This window comes from Sturnus vulgaris, chromosome 17 (genome assembly GCF_052056855.1).
Source record: "Sturnus vulgaris isolate bStuVul1 chromosome 17, bStuVul1.hap1, whole genome shotgun sequence".
In the NCBI taxonomy this organism is placed as follows: domain Eukaryota; kingdom Metazoa; phylum Chordata; class Aves; order Passeriformes; family Sturnidae; genus Sturnus; species Sturnus vulgaris.
The window spans coordinates 3,481,114-3,498,944 of record NC_142259.1 but is presented as its reverse complement, the minus strand read 5'-3'; the positions used below and the strand labels follow the sequence as shown (position 1 = coordinate 3,498,944).

Below are 17,831 nucleotides of genomic sequence, written 5' to 3'. Positions count from 1 at the left end.
ATCTGTGGCCAGTTCCCAGTTCAGACAGGGTTTGGCTGTGCCAAAATGGGATAGAAAACACTGTTGGTTAAATTTCCTCCAGGCAAAACACAACAAAGCCAGAAAAGACCTTTCCTGCAGAAAGGGTTGCAAGTTGAACACATCACAGACAGGTTTTTTACTGACTGAGCACCCAACTTCACTTCAAGAAGCAAACCGACAGATCAGCCTTGTCCTCCCAAGTCTGCCACACGTCACAGCAAACTGCTGTGCAGAGGACATTGCTGTCACAAGAGCAGGGATGGTCTGGACCAGGGCAGGGACACCTCTTAACTCACCTGCTGCCTGTGTCAGCTTCCACTGGGCCATCCTGGTGACAGCAGCACAGCCCCAGGGAGGAAAGGAGGAGATCTCCTGTAGAGATGCATTGGCTTATGGCTGCCAACCTCCTTTTAAAAGTGCTGGGCTCCCAGCTGCACAAATGTAAGCTCTAAGTCCTACAAAACACCACAAAGAGGCACCTCCCTGGCTCTGTGACCCTGCTCTGGCTCCTGTGCTTGCTCAGGAGGCAGCTGAGGAGGGGGAGGACACCTGGGAACCTGGAGTTTGGGGGTCCCCGAGTTCAGGTCTTTGACACTGAGGTGACCTCAGTACCCTTGAAGGGCTGGAGGAGCCAGGGCCAGCAGGTTTGCAAAGCTCTGCAGGTGCTCCCTGCCCAGCGTGGGAGTGTTTGTGTTTAAAGCTGCTGAAGTGGTGCCAGAATCCACTTCAAGTGCAGACCTAAACCCGGAGGTCAAAGCTCTGCTGTCTGCGAGTGTTTGCTGTCAGTGTCTGCTGCTCTGTCCCACGGGAGGGCCTGGGGGGATTTCTGTGTCAGTGATGCTGGGACACACGGTCAGGGTGGCTTCTGGAACCTGCTCACCCCAGGGATTGGCAGTGGGGGCAGCTGCAGGCACAAATTGCAGCTCTGCTGCCCAACACGGGCTTATTTCTTATTTTGGTAATGACCCCACATACTAATTTCTAGGTATTTGCTATTTGTAAGGCAGTTTTGGGATCTCCCCTTTTGAAGATTGCTTCCAGGTCTCACACCAGGATACATCAGGGCAAAAACAGGAGTTAAAATTGCCCAGGAACAGGCGAGTAAACTAAAGGAACTGAAATTCTACTCATTAGGGGTTAACAGACAGTGTGAGCTTAATGGGAATGATCCCAGTGCAAGCTCTGTGAAACACAGAGTAGACAATCATTTATTTGGCAAACACAGCTCACAAATCACTGTCTTGTGTAGGTCCAAAGCTTGAGCTCTGGAGAATAGACCTTTTACCAAAACAGAAGGAAATAATAATGTACATGAGGAATAGCAAGAGATTTGAAAGAGAGAGCCTTGATTTTTATTTTCTATCTCCGATGCAGAGGAAGCATCAGACTTCTTTATTATTAGGTGTTGAATTCATTTATTTTATTGTCCTTTAGCAAACTTCAGCTGGTTTTCAGGTTTTGATTTCCCAGACATCTCATTTGCTATTCAGGTTTTTCTTAATAGATTTCTTTAATAAGAGGTGCTTATTTTTAAAAAATGGCTTCTATTAAGTGCCTTCCAAATTAAATCCTGCAGAATTATATGCCTTGAGACACAGCAAAATTGAAGAATATGATAATCAGGCATCAAAACTTCTGTTATCATTCAGTGAATAACATCAGAATTGAGCTTTGTGCCACAAAGCCACAGGCTACTTTTCATGTAAAAATCTGGCAAACCACTACATTTCAAAATTAGAATTGATTAATTTGAAGAATGCTTCTACAAAATGGAGATTGAAGATGATCTCAGAGCACCGAAATTAGAACATATTGCTATTTGCTTCAATGCTGAGTCTGTAATAAAAATAACTTCATCAACACATTTCCCACAGCAGTTTTGGTACCCAGGTAGTGCTTTATACCAATTGTTAAGAATGACCAAAGGCAGAACTCATTCAGTACAAATTTCTTAAAACTCAAGTGGACCAGGCAGCCAGAAGAGCAAGGGAGAAATACAGGAAGTAGTGAAGTTCTGGGGCTGTTTTATTTTTTTAAGTTACATTTTGTCTATCAAATAGGGCCACACAATCAGAATGAAACACATTCCTTCTCCCTCCTGCATTATGCTTTCCAAGAAGTCTTCAATCAAAGACTCTTGGTATCTCTCAGTGCTGGAACTCGAGCTAAAACCAACAGCAGTTCTCCAGAGATCCCCTCAATAGGGAAAGGGACAATCCCTCACAGCTCAGCTTGACTTGACCTGCAGAGCAGCCAAGGGGATGATGGGGGGGATTTCTCAGCACTGACGCTGCCGGAGCCAGGAAATGCTTCCAAAGGCTGATGCTGGAGCCCCAGGACAGGGACTTGGTCTCTCTGTTCCCAGCCCTGTCACTGCCATGACATCAACTGGGAACAGTCACTTCCCGTGGGTGCCCCAGCCAAAGCAGTGCCTGGAAGTTCCCTGTGGCTTGTACAGAAACTCATCCTGAGCACCCCTGACTGCTGCTGAATCAAATGAAGTGAATCAGAGAGTTCTGCAGAGCTGCCCCAAAGCACTCACTGCAAGCTGTTCCTCTCTCAGCTCTGAGTGCTGGGAAAAGGAATGTGAGCAGGGTAATGATGTTGTACACAAAGTTTTGGAGCACTCAGCGTTCTCAGAAATGTAAATAACACCACAAAACACCACATGGGATATGTAAGCTTCTTTAATAATAATAAATTTATTAAGTGGCAAGAAGCCACTCTGCTTTGTAAACCGATTTTACTCAATCACAGTCCCTCTATTGTTTTCCTCATTTAACATGAATACATTCTGTAATTTGTATGTGAAACAATTACACAGAGATATGTTCTGAACCCCCTTGCTGATTTTACTGGTCAGAACATTAAAACATGCGGAAACAGCACCTTATTAAAACTATAGGCCTCTTCTCATTACATCTCCTTTGCTGCTAAGCTAAATTGTCTCTGAATAAGCCAAGTCTACAGAATTTTTTTTCTTTGTTCTCTGTGTTCTGAGATGTAGTGGGGCCTGCAGAAATGTCTGATAAAACCTCACATATAATAAGTAAATCAGAAGGCTTTGTAAGCAATAGCTGCAGTTGCTTCTTCAGACTAAGAGCTTCTCATGCATTAATGCACTTAGTTAGGTTTTGTGAGGAGCTCAGAGGAGGACGTGGCCTCTTCCTGATATAGTTAGTTGAGCCTGGACTCTGCACCACTGATATCATTCAGCAACTGTGTGCACCAATAATTTAAAAAAAAAAAACAAACTAAACAATACATCAGGCTGTTTTTATCAGAAACAAGTAATAAATCTTATCATGATAGTAAAAAAAAAAACAAAAAAACCAATGGCAATTTCTGACGTGACATTTCATTGCTTGAGAACAGATCAGTGCAAAGTGAGGTAACCCCACACCCTGGCAGGGCTGGGGGTGTCAAACCAGGCGCCGTCTCTTGGAGTCCCTCTCCATCTCTTCAGGGGGAGAGTCCCCATTGCAGCCCAGGGGGGACACCAGGTTTAGCAAAGGGTCTTCAGAGGCCCCTCCAAACAGGGACAGCAACAAAGCCACGCCATAGCCAGTAGCTCGCTCACCCTAGAACAAAACCAAAACCACACAGTTCACACTTGTAGGACTTGGATTAGTTTTAATTTGGCTACTCATCCAGAGAGAGCTGTGGTGGTGAGCAGCCACAGCCAACCCCTGCTCTGTGCTGCTGTATCCCCACTGCCACTGGAATCTGTCCCAGCTGGATTAAACCAACACATGAGAACAGAGCTCCCACTGACTTGTGGGTGGAGAGAGGCCAGCATTGTTCAGGGTAAGGGATCTCCCACCCAGCCTGAGCATGGCTTTGGAATATGAGCTGAATAAACTGGGTTTAAAAAAAAAAGAAGCAAGTGGAGTGAATTGGCCTGGTTTTTAGGAAAAAAAAAAAAAATCCACCAGAGGGAGGAGAGAAAATCTCCAAGAGGGAACATATTTTTGGAAGGATGATCAATTCTGGTCAATCATCTTAAAACAATATGGTTGAAAATGGAAGGCTGGGATTATTGCCATGAACAGAGACCAAGCAAGTTGTCAATGCTCACAATGATAAAGATGTCACTGATTAAAGTGATTGTTAGAATATTTTAAAACCAAAACGAAAAATACGAACAGATGAAACTACCAAACCAAGAAACTCGCAACAGAGACGAGTCAGTGCTTTTCTGAAGGACCCTTCTCCACGTATTTGTGGCCCTCTGAACTGGAGGCACACAGTGCAGGGCTCCTGCAGGCAGCAGCAGGTGTGTTTCCCCAGCCTGTGTGCCCAGGGAGGGGCAGGAACACTCACGGCGTGCACGGGAGCAGCGATGTCGATGTGCACCCACACCCCAGGCCAGTCGAAGCCAATGTGAGAGGCAATGAAGAGCCCAGCACAGGAGCTTGGGGTATTGTCTCTGTCCTGTGGCAGAAATAAAAACAGAGTTGGTCTTGCAAGCAAAGAAAATGTAAATGGTTCATTCTGCCTAGAGGAAAGACAGTTACACAAATCTAGTTCAAAGCTTAATGAATGGCCCTAAAACAGTCTTACAAACCAACTTTACTGTAAATCCTTGGCTTAGTCCCTCCCAGCAGTGTGGCCCTGCTCAATCCCTCCCCTGCCCACACTCCTCTCTGCAGAGCTTTTGGAACCTCACTGCACACTGGAACTCTCAAATGCAGCAAAAGCAGCTGCAGCAATTCCGAGCCCTCCATCCTCAGTTTCCTGGTTTCTGCACTCCCAGCTACTATCCCTGCTGGTGATGTATGATCTGAGGAATGCCCTTCTGGATTTCCTAAAAGGTCTCCATCCAGGAATTCAGCATTCATTTAGAGCCATGTTTAAAAGGCAAGCAGCCCAAAGATAACTCTGCAGAGGTCACCCTGTTTAAAACTGCCACTAAAATACAGCCTGCAGAGCCCCAGGTGAAAGACCCTGAAGACCAGGACAATGTGGACCATTTCTAAAAGGTGCCCCCATTAAGAGCTTTCAGCAGGCCAGCTCATTGCCTAGAAAACACACATTTTTATGTAAGAGAGAAATTTAAAAGAAAAAACCAAATCTTACTGCTACAGAGTTCTTCATATCAGCTACAGCAGAGGTAAATTCACTGAAGTGGAGCTCAGGGCAGTACACCAGAGGATGGACCAAGTCTCCACAGTTCCTGCCAGCTTTAACACAAGCTTTTTCCCACTCCTCATTATTTGTAAGGACAGCAGCATGGTATTTTCCTGTAGCAATTCCCTGGTGAGGTAAAGGAGAAAATCAGGAAGAAGTCACCTTCCACACTGGTCATCAATATAACCTTATATAACAGGAATAGGTGCTAGAAAATAATGGTGTTGAATTTGTACCCTTGTACCACTCCGTGTATGACTTGAAATGGAAGGCACTTCATGGACAAGAAAATCCTGATCACTATTAACAAATCAGTTCTGGTAATTATAAATTGAATTGCAAACATGGAGTACTGTCCCACTTACATCAGCTGCTGCTATCATCAGAACACCACTTTTAAGTATGCAAAACCAAAAAAGTTGCATAAAAGAACAGAAGAGCTGAGTTACAAATGTAAAGTGTTATACCTGAGCTCCAGTAAGAGTGGCCATATCCAGAATGATATCAGCTCCAAGGTCCTTGCAGGCGTAAGCGACTCCATCAGCCAGGATCAGGCGACCTTCTGCATCAGTGTTATTGATTTCCACAGTCCTGGGAGCAACACAGGCCATGTCAGACTGGAGTGCCTCAGGCTGGAAGTCAGGACTCATCTGTCTGGACTAGAGCACTTCAGAGAGCAGCCTCAGACCTCATGTGCTTCTCTTATTGGACTCTGCAAGTCTGCAGGACTCCCCAGCTCCAAGCATCCAGACAGAGCACACAAGGAAAAGGGAAATGACAGCTCTGCCCCCGTGGCAGGCTCCACTTGTTGAGCCTGTGTGATGCCTTGCTGGGATTCTACAAATGACTGCCAAAGGGTAACATCTGCCCTTAAAAGAGATTCTGATCCATCGGTGGCCTGTCTTTGCTGCTTTGCCACACAGTCTACTGGCTCTACTATAAAAACCACCTAATTCTGAGTGCTTTAAGGGAAGCACAGCTCATGATACACATGTATTTTGATTTATATTTACATACCCCACAGGAAAATCCAAGCACAACTAAAACTCACTATTATGGATGTCTGAAATGCAATTATCAATATTTAGGGAAGCTGATTTGGGGACAGCTTCACAATCTGCATGGCTCTCAGATTAACAGAAAAATGATGTTTGTTCTGTTTATGGGAAAGGGATAGATACAATCTTACTTTCCAGAGTAAAGAACATGAATGTCATCAGGTCTTGTTGCACGTGGTCCCACTGCGTTCTCAGCCAGACAAAAAACAGCATGAAGGTTGTCCTTAAATCCCTGTAACAACCAGAGGGGAGAAATGGCTTTTCATTCACATCAAGCTCATTTATTGGGACTGAAATTAGTGAGGGATTAAGAGTTCTTGACAGCAATGCTACAATTTTCAAAGGAAGTCTAGTGGGGTTTTTGGACAGGTGGGTGGGTGTTAGTTGGTTTTTTTTAAATGTGTCATTCTTGCTGGGAGGCACACAGCATTTTTAACCTGTTTTGCTTTTTTTTCCTTAGCCTCCTCTCTTCTGGTTTATCTCATAATGTTTTAATTTTTGCTTAAAGTCAAGTGCTTATGTGGTTATGGATGGTATTTTAAAATGGATGATGATTCTGTTATTTATACAGCAGTTGTATTGTGTGGAGGGATTCTAGGAACAGACACAGAGTCAGCAGCATTTAACAAATGAAAACATTGTTCCTCCTTAACTGGGATAATTAACCTTAACAACACCAAATTCTGGGGGAAAACCTGGGCCAGTTTTACTCTTCTTATCTTGATAAAAATCTGTGTCTGAAGAAATCTGGGCTTGCTGAATCAGCTCATGTTCTGAAGTCTAAAGGGCAAAGGCATCAATCAAAACCTTTCAAAATAACAGGCAGCATTCAGAAGCAGAAAGTAATTCCATTTTCTAGCCCAGACCTTCCCTCCATGACCCTATTCACAGAGTCTCACTGCACTGCACTGGATCTTTCTCCTCCAAGAGAGACATGTTGTTAATCTACTGTCAAAAAGTGAAAATCTATTTCCAGTATCAGTTCCCTTCTCCTGAACCTCATTCTGCCTGCAGCTCTTCAAAAGCAGGATTCACTATGCTAACATACAGGATCATGCTAACAAGAAAGAAATCAAAAATTTAAGTCAATGTTTTTTTCTTCTCTCTTGTGTTGGAAAGCTCACAATGAAGGAAATGCATCTTTCTAGGAAAAATCACTTGTTTGATTTTGCCATCCAAAGCCTTTTAAAATCATGTGTAACTGCTGAACAGCATGCAGGCAGATATTTTATGAAGATGGAAAATAACCTCTGCCCCTCTTCCCACTGAGCTTTCTATCCAACACGCATTCCTCACTTCAGTCTCTGTGACGAAGCATAGATCAGTGAAACCTCTTCCACCTTTCTTTCTTTTATTCTGAAAAGCATTTTAAAAAGCGCCTTGAAACAGTAACAACGATTCTTCCCACTGCCTCTATGTTTCTGCAGGGATGTCATTTACAGGTCCTCTCACATGATACTGTAAAATTCAGCAGTGAGTTCATTCTTTTGTTTTTACATATAAAGATTTCTCTAGGTTCAGTTTGTCCAAACACATCACTGGCAGTTTATTCACTGTTGCAGTAACTGTGTATGAACTGACAGATCACTTGTGCTCACATCTGCTGTGACTGTGAATGGAACTTCTCTCAGTGCAGACAATCACACACAAATTGCTCTGGAAACAGGGACTGAACCACTGAAAGGATGTCCCCCACTCATGGCCATCCCAAACTCTCCCAAAGCACCTGCATTCCAGCTCTTGTCCCTTGCAGACCTAAGACAATGCTTCCTGAAAAGATTTAGCTATGCAAGGCAGTTATTCTGCCTGAGATGCAGCTCACAAATCTGTTTTCAATTTTAATTCTCAGCAGATAACTGTGAAGTTTACAATCTTTCCACATCACATGCTGTTAGGGCCAAGGCACAGAGCTAGACTATTGAGAAATGGGAATTTGGCACTGATCAGCCCCTGGACAAAGCATTCATCAGATCTATGCATTAATCTGCAGCAGTAAATATTTTTTGAACTTTGGATACTCCTTGGAGGCAATAGCTGCTCTGTCAGCAAGACTCAGTCACTGGATTTGTGGAGAGGGCAGAGTTTTATTGGCAGCAGCCACTTTTCCCCAGTTTGCATTGTTAAAGTGCAACAGGAATATTTGTAATTCTTCATATTTCAATACCTGGCTTCTTCTCAGCTCCCCCACTACTTTCTGACCGCAGAAGCAAACCAACAAGCAGCTCCTGATGACACTAGAGCTGCTATTTCTCCACTAGGTTAATATTAGACCTGGCACAGGATTTGGAATATAGAAAGACTTCATATCCCAGAGTCACTCATCCCCTTCTTTGCTAAGGTGACAACAGCTGCCCCAAATCCCACAGCTTAAACAAAATCAGCACTGGATAACTCAAGTATAGACCTGATTCAAGGAACTAGAAACCACCCAGTCCACAGAACAAACTCTGCAATTCAAGGAAGACCCTTAAAAAAAAAATCAGCATTCAAGGAATTTCTCACAATTCTCAATATCCCAGTAAAGATGTGAAATATTTTCCTGGAATAGCAGAAAGAGAAGAGTGGCTCAAGCTCACTAAGAGCAGTGGCAGGTCAGAACTTCAGGATTAGACAGGCCTCTGTCTCTGGGAATACATCCAAGCTCCTTGGCAGTGCTGGGATACACGATATCAATTAACACATTTTACTTACTTGTTTTACAGTGGCTTTGAAGGCACCCAAAATAGCAGCTGCTCCACCACAGTCTCGTTTCATTCCAGGCATAGTAGTCTGTTTAAACAGAACCATAGGATTTTTTTTTGTCTTTCAAAGAGAATTTCACAGTAATGCCTGCTAGAACCAGTGTTTCTGATGCTTCTGAGACTCTGGTTTTGACAGTGCTCAGCTGTCAACAGCACTAACAAGGAACATGTGCCTCTGCTTACTGGTGGAGCTGGTCTTGGAACTGAGAAATACTAAACCTGAGCTGCTAAACTGTAAGGAAAGTAAAAAGAAAAACATTGTTTATAAGTTTCCCACTGAGGACAACTCCAATGGGTTTTGGTTCTATCTCTGAAACCAGAAATTAAACATCTTTGTTCCTACTTTCTGCCTTTCAGCAGGCAATACTTAAAGGGCAAAATATCATGTTGCTATTCAATTGTTTTGTAGTGGTCCCTGAATCCCACTTGGTCTTCTCCCCTGATATTTTGTGTCCATATGGATGAGAGATCAAGCATTTAACTAAATGAAAAGGTACTTTTGTTTCCTACAGACATTATCTGAAGTGCTTTTATCAGAAAACAGCAGTGTAAGCAAAGGCAGCAGCAGAACAATTGTTTCTGTACCTTTCCCTTGATGCTGAGTCCTCCAGTGTCATACACAATACCTTTGCCCACCCAGGCAATGGTCTGTGTGGCACCATCTGGAGTGTGGCTGAGAACTGCCAGGGCTGGGGGATGCAGAGCTGCCTTCCCAACTCCATAGATACCTGGAAAACAGAGAATTAAACCTGTGGGGAAGAAAGACTGTGGGGAGCCCCTGTGGGTATTTTCTTGGAATACTATGGGCAATGAAACAGTTTCAAAAATGTGCAAATGAAACATTACAATGGAAATGGCAAAACATTCCAGTCATCAGCTAGGAAAAAAAGTGGAATACTCAACAAGACATACCTCCAAAACCTCTCTCTTTCAGCTCCTCATCTCGGATAATGGTAGGAGTAATCCCAAGATCCTTGCCAACTTTTTTGATTTCCTTAATAATTCAGAAAAAGAGACATTGTCACATTGTCAGTCAATCATCAGGACACATTTGTGCCTTTCCATACAAATGGTACCCCGTTAAGGGGTTTTTGTGATTTTTGCATGCATACACAAACAAACATTCACAATTTTGGGATGGTGCTGCTTTTCCAATGGCCTAATTCCACTGACACATCCTTGACTTACTATGGCATGAAATATAAATTTGACCTTTAGGCTCTGCCAGTAAAAGAAATCTTCTGAGGTAAAGGACAACTGGTCACTCTATTGGATCATGATGTAATAGGACAGGAATAATTTCATTCTCAACAGCTTCCAGATCTTTATGATACAGCTCATTTGGAAATATGTCAACTGTCCCATAACTTCAGTAGCTCTGGTCATCATCAGGTTTAAAAAAGAATCCAGCACCACGACCAAATGAAGAACTCATTTTTTCAGCTTCCCAGTGCCCTACTCCAAGCTGTAAACTCTGCCTCCTTCCAACTCTGCATCGTTCTACGGAACATGAAAGGCCAAAGGAAGAGCCTGAGCCCCCCTGGTTTGATTTTCTTCCCACTGCTGACACACAGCTCTCCCCGAGAGACAGCAACACTCGGGTTTGATTCCTGCAGTCTAGGATTGCAATTAGCAGCTCTCCCTCACGAGGGGCATCACCAACCTCCAGGAAGCTGTCGGTGTTCATCTCGTTGCACGGGGTGTCCACGATGCGCGCGGCCAGCCGGACGCCCTCGGTGGCACTGGCCAGGCACTGCCAACACAAAGGGGGACACCTGAGAAGGGGCTGGCCTTTGGCACAGCTTTGCATTCAGCCCTCTGCAGCCAACACCACGTGTGTGGTTCCTCTGGAGCATGTTAATGCTTAACTGCCACCACCACCACAGTTAAACAATGTCAGCCAAGCTAGCCATTGTTTTTTGTACGCATCCAACTTATTTTTCGACGTGCTTTAATTTCTAAGCAACTGAATTCTTTTACCCAGCAAACTGATGTTGCAAAATTTGTATCTTTCTCCATTATCAAAGGGAGACCAAGAAGGCAATGTGAGGTGGAGGAAAGAAAGATAAGAGGCACCTAATTCAGGAAGTCACAATGAGTTTATGGGCTGCTAGGGTTGGAAACCTGCAGAGATTGTGTAATCTGCAACATGGGAAACGGCAGAGTTTGTACAGGGCAGGCAGAGCGGCTGAGGGCAATAAAGATTACTGCTGTGAGATGCTCTATATGGCAGGCCCATGGGGAAACTGGAATATTTCATGTTTGTGTAACACATGCACTGTTTCTTGATTTCTGTGGCAAAATGGACTGACCCTCACCTGGACTGAGCAAAAACTTATCTAAGCAAGAGTGGGCAGAATCAAAATGGTCAAGCAGCCGAGGCTGTTTCCTTACAGAAGGATCCTCCTGGTAAAAAAGGACCATGAAGACACCATTCACCAAGCTTCAACTTTTAACTACCATGAACCAACAACTTGAAGCTGTAAGACCTGAGGGAAGGAAACTTTGTGCAAGCTTTCCAGTAGCCACACTCCACTGAGGACCACACACAGCACAAGGGTGAGTCAAGATGGGTTTCACAGGAATCTGAGGTGTTGGACACTCATTCCTGCTGAGGTATCTGAAGTTTGGCTTGGCCAGACAAGCCTAAGGATGCATTTGTATCCCAGCACACTCCTAAACCTTGGCTTGCTTTGGAATGGTGCCCAATTCCTGCAATTACTTCTGATTGCTTTACTGTCCCTAAAGGGGTAAGGACCTTCTCAGGAGCCAAGCTCTGTCTGGAGTGATTCCCTGTTAGGGCCATGAAGGTAAAAGGAGGTGCTGTAACCCCAAGGCCAAGCCCCAGGGGAGCAGCATGACTTCCAGAAATAAGCTGTGCCTGTGTTTGTGTTTCCAGAGTGCTCCAGAGAACCTGGATAATGGCAGCCTTTAATAAGTGCCTTGCAAAGCTCTGACAATCCCTGCTAGTCCTCACCATAAAATACCCTCTACAACGCAGTAGGTGTAAAATACAACATGCCAAGGGAGAGGTTTAGATAAAAATGTCCTACCACATGCCTCTTCCATGCTCTGCATTAGCTGTCTGGTGCTGGTTGAATTTAAGGGGTGCAAACTCAGCTAAGAGGAAGCCAGTAATATTTTTGGCATTGACATCAAGGGGAAAAACAGGAGGTAGAAATAATTGCAGCTTTGTTTTTAAGTTAAAAATAACCCAAGTGGTTTGGAATCTACCTATCTGAAGAAACTATTTTTGACACCAGCTATGCTTTTTCTGATTTGGGGCATGGAAAAATGGAGTGATCAAGAGTTGTACTCTCAGCACGCCTGTCTTTGCCACTCTGCTGAAAACTGGGTTGGCACCATTTTCTGGGGCCAAATCAGTTCACGCAGTAAGGACCAAGAACAGAGGAAAAGATACTGAAAAAAATACCCTAAAGCTGTAATGCTGTGAATTTCAAATGCAGCGACACCATATCCTTTGTCAAACCCCTTGCCAAAACTTCTAAGGGATTTCTGTAACCTCACTGACTGATCAGATAAGGAAGTATCCATCTGTACTGAAGCACAGAACCTGGAACATTGAACAGGGAGTTTCCTGACAGAGTAACTGCAAACCTTGGAATAGATTTTAACTTTATGGATCTTGAAGAGGAATGACCTGGCATGCCAACAGTTACCTGATGTGGAGTTTCCTCCCTGAAACAGTCAAACAAGGGAAACAGTCTGGTTTTCTGCCATTGAAAGATGACTTGGACATATTTCATGTCTAGCTCATCTCCAACCTGTTTTGTTTCTAAGGGTCTTGCTTCTGGCCACAGTTCTGCCAGAAGAACTCAGCCAAAGAGGTACATCAGACAGAAACAGCAGAGGCCATATGTGATCCCTGTTAGGTGACTTTTAGTGACTTCACTGTGATATTCACCTGCACAGTCACACACAGCTTTTGCCTTGGTAGAAAAAAGTGAGAAGCCCACACACTAAAAGTAGTGTAATATTAAAGACCAAAACCAGAGTTTGCATATGTGATACACGTGAGAGAAGAGACATTTTCTTTGTGCTGTTTGTTTGGTGTTTTCTATCCCTGAAATCTAAATTCTGAATAACAACCTCAGCACTGCTGCAGTAGTATGTCCAGTATTTCTACTCACAGATGCTGTGAACTGATCAACTTCAAGGAACCCTGATCTAAGATAATTACACAAGAGGCAGCCTGAGACAGATGCATCTGCGCATGCAAAAAACTGAAGGAAAAGATGACAGAAAACCCCCAAAATCTTACTTTCAGTGTTGCCAGCTCCATTGGTCCGTTGTTTTGGCCAACCAGGAAGAATTCCACGGTCACAGTTTTCTTCTCTGTGCGTCTGGTGGCGCTGGAGCGATGTGTGAACAGGGGGAAGGCCCTGGCCAGGGCACAGGCGGAGGCGAAGACTTCGGAGCGCTCACACACCATCTGCAACAGCAGCCAGCAGCAAAACATGTCACACACCACAGCTGGGGAAGGATGCACTTAAAAGGATCTGTCACCTGGAGTATTACTGGGGAATGGGGGGAAAGGAGGTGAGTGGGAAATAACAGAGCCCTGAGTCAAGACAAGCTCTTTCATCATGTTCTGCATGGACAGAGAGGCAGTGTGAAAGGAGCCCAGTGAACTGGTCCAGTTCATTTCCTGTATGGAAATTAATTACACTGCTGGAATTAGTTCATCCTTAAAAGGGAGCTGGACTGCTGTAATTATACCAGTGCAATTAACACAGGTTAGCCTACAGATAAGGACCAAAAAAAAGGCACAGGAATCACCAACATGTGTCCAAAACAAATGTAACAAAGGCAGAAATTATATGAGAACGTGAAGGCAGAAACTGTATGAGAATGTGAATGAAATATTAACCCAAAAGCTTGTTAACAGGTTGATTATTTTTCTGGAGTTCATTATAAAAATTACCAGTAGAAAGCAGTTTTAGTTAAACATTTTCAAAGGGTGAAAATTAAGTAGAGCTATCACTTTTGCAAATAAGTTTTCCAAGTGAAGAGTACTATTAAATTTTGTCACTAACACTGACTGCATGAGTCTTCTCCAACAAACCACAAATCTGATATTAATTGGAGAACCCACAGAAACAAATAAATTCATTGGGCTCGTACAGAAGATGACCAATGAAGTCCAAGAGCTAGTGCTGCAAAGGACTCACACTGGGAACATTATTTGCATCAAGACTTTTAAAATTCACTGAACAACAAAATCAAAGCACCTCTCTTGGGTTCTATAATACTGACATAAAACCCTCCACTCAGGCCACATCAGTTTCCTGAAGCATGTGCTGACATCCCAAATCCTAGTTTGGAAAAAGCCACTAATGGTTCACTTTGCATGGGCATTCCTGGTTGAAGATGTTCCATATGAATCCAGCCTTAATTTCCTCCTCCTAATGTGCTTGAGCATGCACAAACTACTGCAGTCAGGTCTTGCCTACATGTCAGTGCAAAACCACTCATGTCAGTGAAAATATATCAGTCAAACTTGTCCACCTCCAGTCTCCTTGGAGACAGCTACAACCCGGAAAAGTCGAGAAAACACTCGCTAGATATTTCACCAGAAGCATTTCAGGAGCCACTCACAACAATGCATCTGTTGACCCCTCCTGGCAGGCAGTTCCTGACCAGGCGGGTGATGAACTGCGCTGCGGACGGGCTGTTGTGCCGGCTGACCCGCGACGGCAGCGCGGCCACCGTGGCATAGTTCAGGTACAGGGGACAGCTGTCCGTGGGGTTGGGATTCAGAGTGCTCAGAGCAGACTGCCAGATCTGGGGAGAAAACAACGATTTAAAGACAAAGAACTGCGCCAGACTTTCCTTCCCACCTCACTCCTGCTGTATTTAGGCACTTTTTAATGACAGGGGTTTAGGTGTTGGAAACAAAGAAATGGTGCACAACAACCTCTGGAGTGAAAAGAAACAGGAAATTTGACAAACCTGTTCATGAACCAGAAAATATAAACGTACTTTCCATTACAAGCATCTCCCTTAAGCCATATGAATTACAATCTAAAACCACACTGTTTAGTGCACTGGCTGGTTCAGAGCTTTCTTAACTTGAGACAGTTTTCCTAGTGATAAATAAGAGGACTGATTTACTAGCTCCGAATTATTATTTCACATAGCAATTTAATTAAAAACAAATAAAACCAAGAAGGGTAAATATTGTCTTAAGAGACCGGGGAGCCCTGTATAAAAACCCCTGCCAAACATCTAGCGACCTAAAAGCCGCAATGCAAAACGTTTATCATTCTACCACAAGCCATCACCACCACTAAACAAACAGGTCCGCAGCTCCCACCGCAGCGGCTGCGGGCTGGGAGGGGGCTCCCGGCGCTCAGTGCAGCCGTCCCCTGTCCCCTCAGAGAGGGCAAGGCGCCTTTCCCCGGCCGGGGTGGGCACAAGGGCTGCGGGAGCGGCTGCCCGGGCGGCCCCGCCGCAGCAACAGGCTCGGCCCGCTCCGGCCCGGGGGTGCCCGGGGCACAGCGGCGCTGAGGGCCGGGCCCAGGGCCGGGGGCTGCGGGCCGGGCCGGCACCAGCGGTACCACGAGGCCGGGCGGACACGCGGCGCGGGGGCCCCGCGGGCGCTGCCGGGCTCTGAGGGGGCGCGGACCCGCGGCGCGGCCTCACCTCCTCGGTGACCCGCGGCTGCAGCTTCCCCCGCAGCTGCGCCCAGGGCAGGCGGTGCAGGTTGTGCAGCTGCCCCAGCACGAGCAGCGGGCGGTTCTGCGGGTCCGCCTCGCCCGCGTTGGCCTGGAACTCCAGCTGCACGTTCGCCATCTTCCTGCCCGGCCCGGCCGCGCCGCCCCGCCCCGGGCCCGGCTCCGCGGGGCGGGGACGCGCCGGTGTCGCGGCAGCGCCGGGCACGGCCGGGGCAGGCTGTGGGCACAGCGCTGAGCGCACGGGCCTGCGCCGGTGACTGGTTTATAGCGCGCTTACATGGTGGGTTGGAATAGAGTAAGGTGTTAATTCGGATCTTTTTGTAGTTGCTAAACGCCTCCTGTTAATGTTTGGTCAGCGGGCAGTTATCAGAATGTGCTGATGTGGAAGGAGCCCACAGCGATCACGGAGTCCAGGCGCTGCCCTGCACAGACACCCCGACAATCCCAGCCTGTCCCTGGGAGCCTGGGCCGAACGCTCCTGGAGCTCGGACAGGTTTGGTGCTGTGACCAATCCGTGGGGAAGCAGATGCTCACTGATCTGCAGCCAGGAGAGCAGGGAAACTCTGTTCAATCTTTCACCTACGAGGGAAAAGTGAATTCTGATGCATATAATGGAAATACACCTAAAAAGAAAAACAAAAAAAACCAAAATCCAGGCTGAATTCCAGAAAAAGAAACTTCCTTAGAATAAGGTCTTTGAAGGGACATCACAGAAACTTTATTGAAAGTTTTAAGAACATCTGTTGCAGAGGTCCGTGGTGCATCCTCACACACGGGACGGTAACTCAATATACAGGCTGCAACTTTAACGAGTCTCTTTACTGAGCCACGGAAAATACACTACTGAGTGGTCTGCTGTTATCCCGACACATAAGATCAGCGTAGGAGTGAGAGGACACACAGCAATTACTTCAGGATTGAGACATGCCAAAGATTCCTCCAGGCAAGTAAGCTCCCAATCACTGAGTTCAAAATCTGCTGTTCCTGCTGCTCTGAGTCCAAAACCAGGATATTCCCTGAATCCACAGCATCTGAAAAGCAAATAAAACAGTAGGAAACACTCACCTAACCCACGATCCTTTTGTTGCAGTTAAGGGCAGCAGAGAAGGGTCCTCATGAAGGGAATGAACTGAGGAAATCAATTTTACCTACAGAAACTCCCTGTCAATGTCCCACCACCAGCAGCTGCAAACGTTTCTATTTGTCTGAGCCTCGGCAGAAGCTGCAGCAAGGACCTATCTTCCAGTTATTGATCCTCTACAAGTATTCATGGAATTAAGCCAGTAAAATATAATCTTACACAATCAATCTTAATTAATATGCAAAATGATAATGAATTCCATGTTTTAATGAGTTTTGTTTAAGGCAGCTGTTTGGTTTGGGTTCTTTAAAAATAGTAAGCATATTTTTTTCCAACAAAATCAGTTTCACTGTCACCTATCCAAGAATTTAAATTTTGCAAGGCTATACCAAAAGCAGAGTTTCCAAAAACTTAAGCAAAAGAGTTAAGTCTCCTTTGTGTAGTGGTTCATAAAAGCAGACCTTAAATCAATGCAATCTAGGCAGTGAACATGGCATTAAGTATAGACAGTCCAATTCTTAGCACATTCCAAAAATCAGCCAGTGAAAAACCAATTCTTCCACATTACTTTTCAGTTTCTAGAGAAATTTTGCAGTAAAAATAAATTTGCTATTAGTGTTTTTAATCCTGTCCTTTTGGCATAGCATTAATTTCTGTTAACAATTTGCAGCTCATTTTTGCATGCTCACATGCATTTTAATGGAGAAACTGTGTACAAGCCAACAGCTTTACAGGCCATTCCCACCAGCTGAGGAGACACAAATCCTTGGGAGATGCTTTAGCAATGCTGTTCTGTTCTTTTGTAAGGAATCTGAACTTCCATACAGGCTGAGAAGAATCCAGCACCCATGAAGAAGCCCCAGGCTGAGAGAGGGTCCCAGCTTTGCCTACAGCAGCACAGAGATTTCCAGGGCTGGGCAGGAGGCTCAGGCAGCTCCTAGAATACATGAGGAGGCTTGTGCTACAGAAAGTTACTTTTAAAAAAAAAAAAGATATTTCACATCACTGCCATTTTCATTTATTATGAAGAACAGAAACATGTTAACATCACAAAAGTAAGTTTCAGTTTATAATTTAAATAAAAAAAAGAATAACTGCCCAA

At 44.9% G+C, this 17,831-nt stretch overlaps 1 protein-coding gene across 1 annotated transcript; it reads right to left on the bottom strand.

Annotated features, from left to right (window-relative positions):
• Nucleotides 1-2,690: 2,690 nt before the first annotated feature.
• NPEPL1 (aminopeptidase like 1) lies at nt 2,691-15,808 on the bottom strand. The gene is made up of 12 exons (XM_014873870.2): nt 15,617-15,808; nt 14,570-14,755; nt 13,233-13,403; nt 10,614-10,703; nt 9,863-9,944; nt 9,536-9,678; nt 8,901-8,978; nt 6,341-6,441; nt 5,619-5,742; nt 5,101-5,277; nt 4,345-4,455; nt 2,691-3,602 (listed from the first exon to the last, which is right to left on the bottom strand). The coding sequence occupies exons 1-12, from the start codon at nt 15,764-15,766 to the stop codon at nt 3,444-3,446; spliced, it is 1,572 nt and encodes a 523-aa protein (XP_014729356.2). The 5' UTR covers nt 15,767-15,808; the 3' UTR covers nt 2,691-3,443.
• Nucleotides 15,809-17,831: the final 2,023 nt, after the last annotated feature.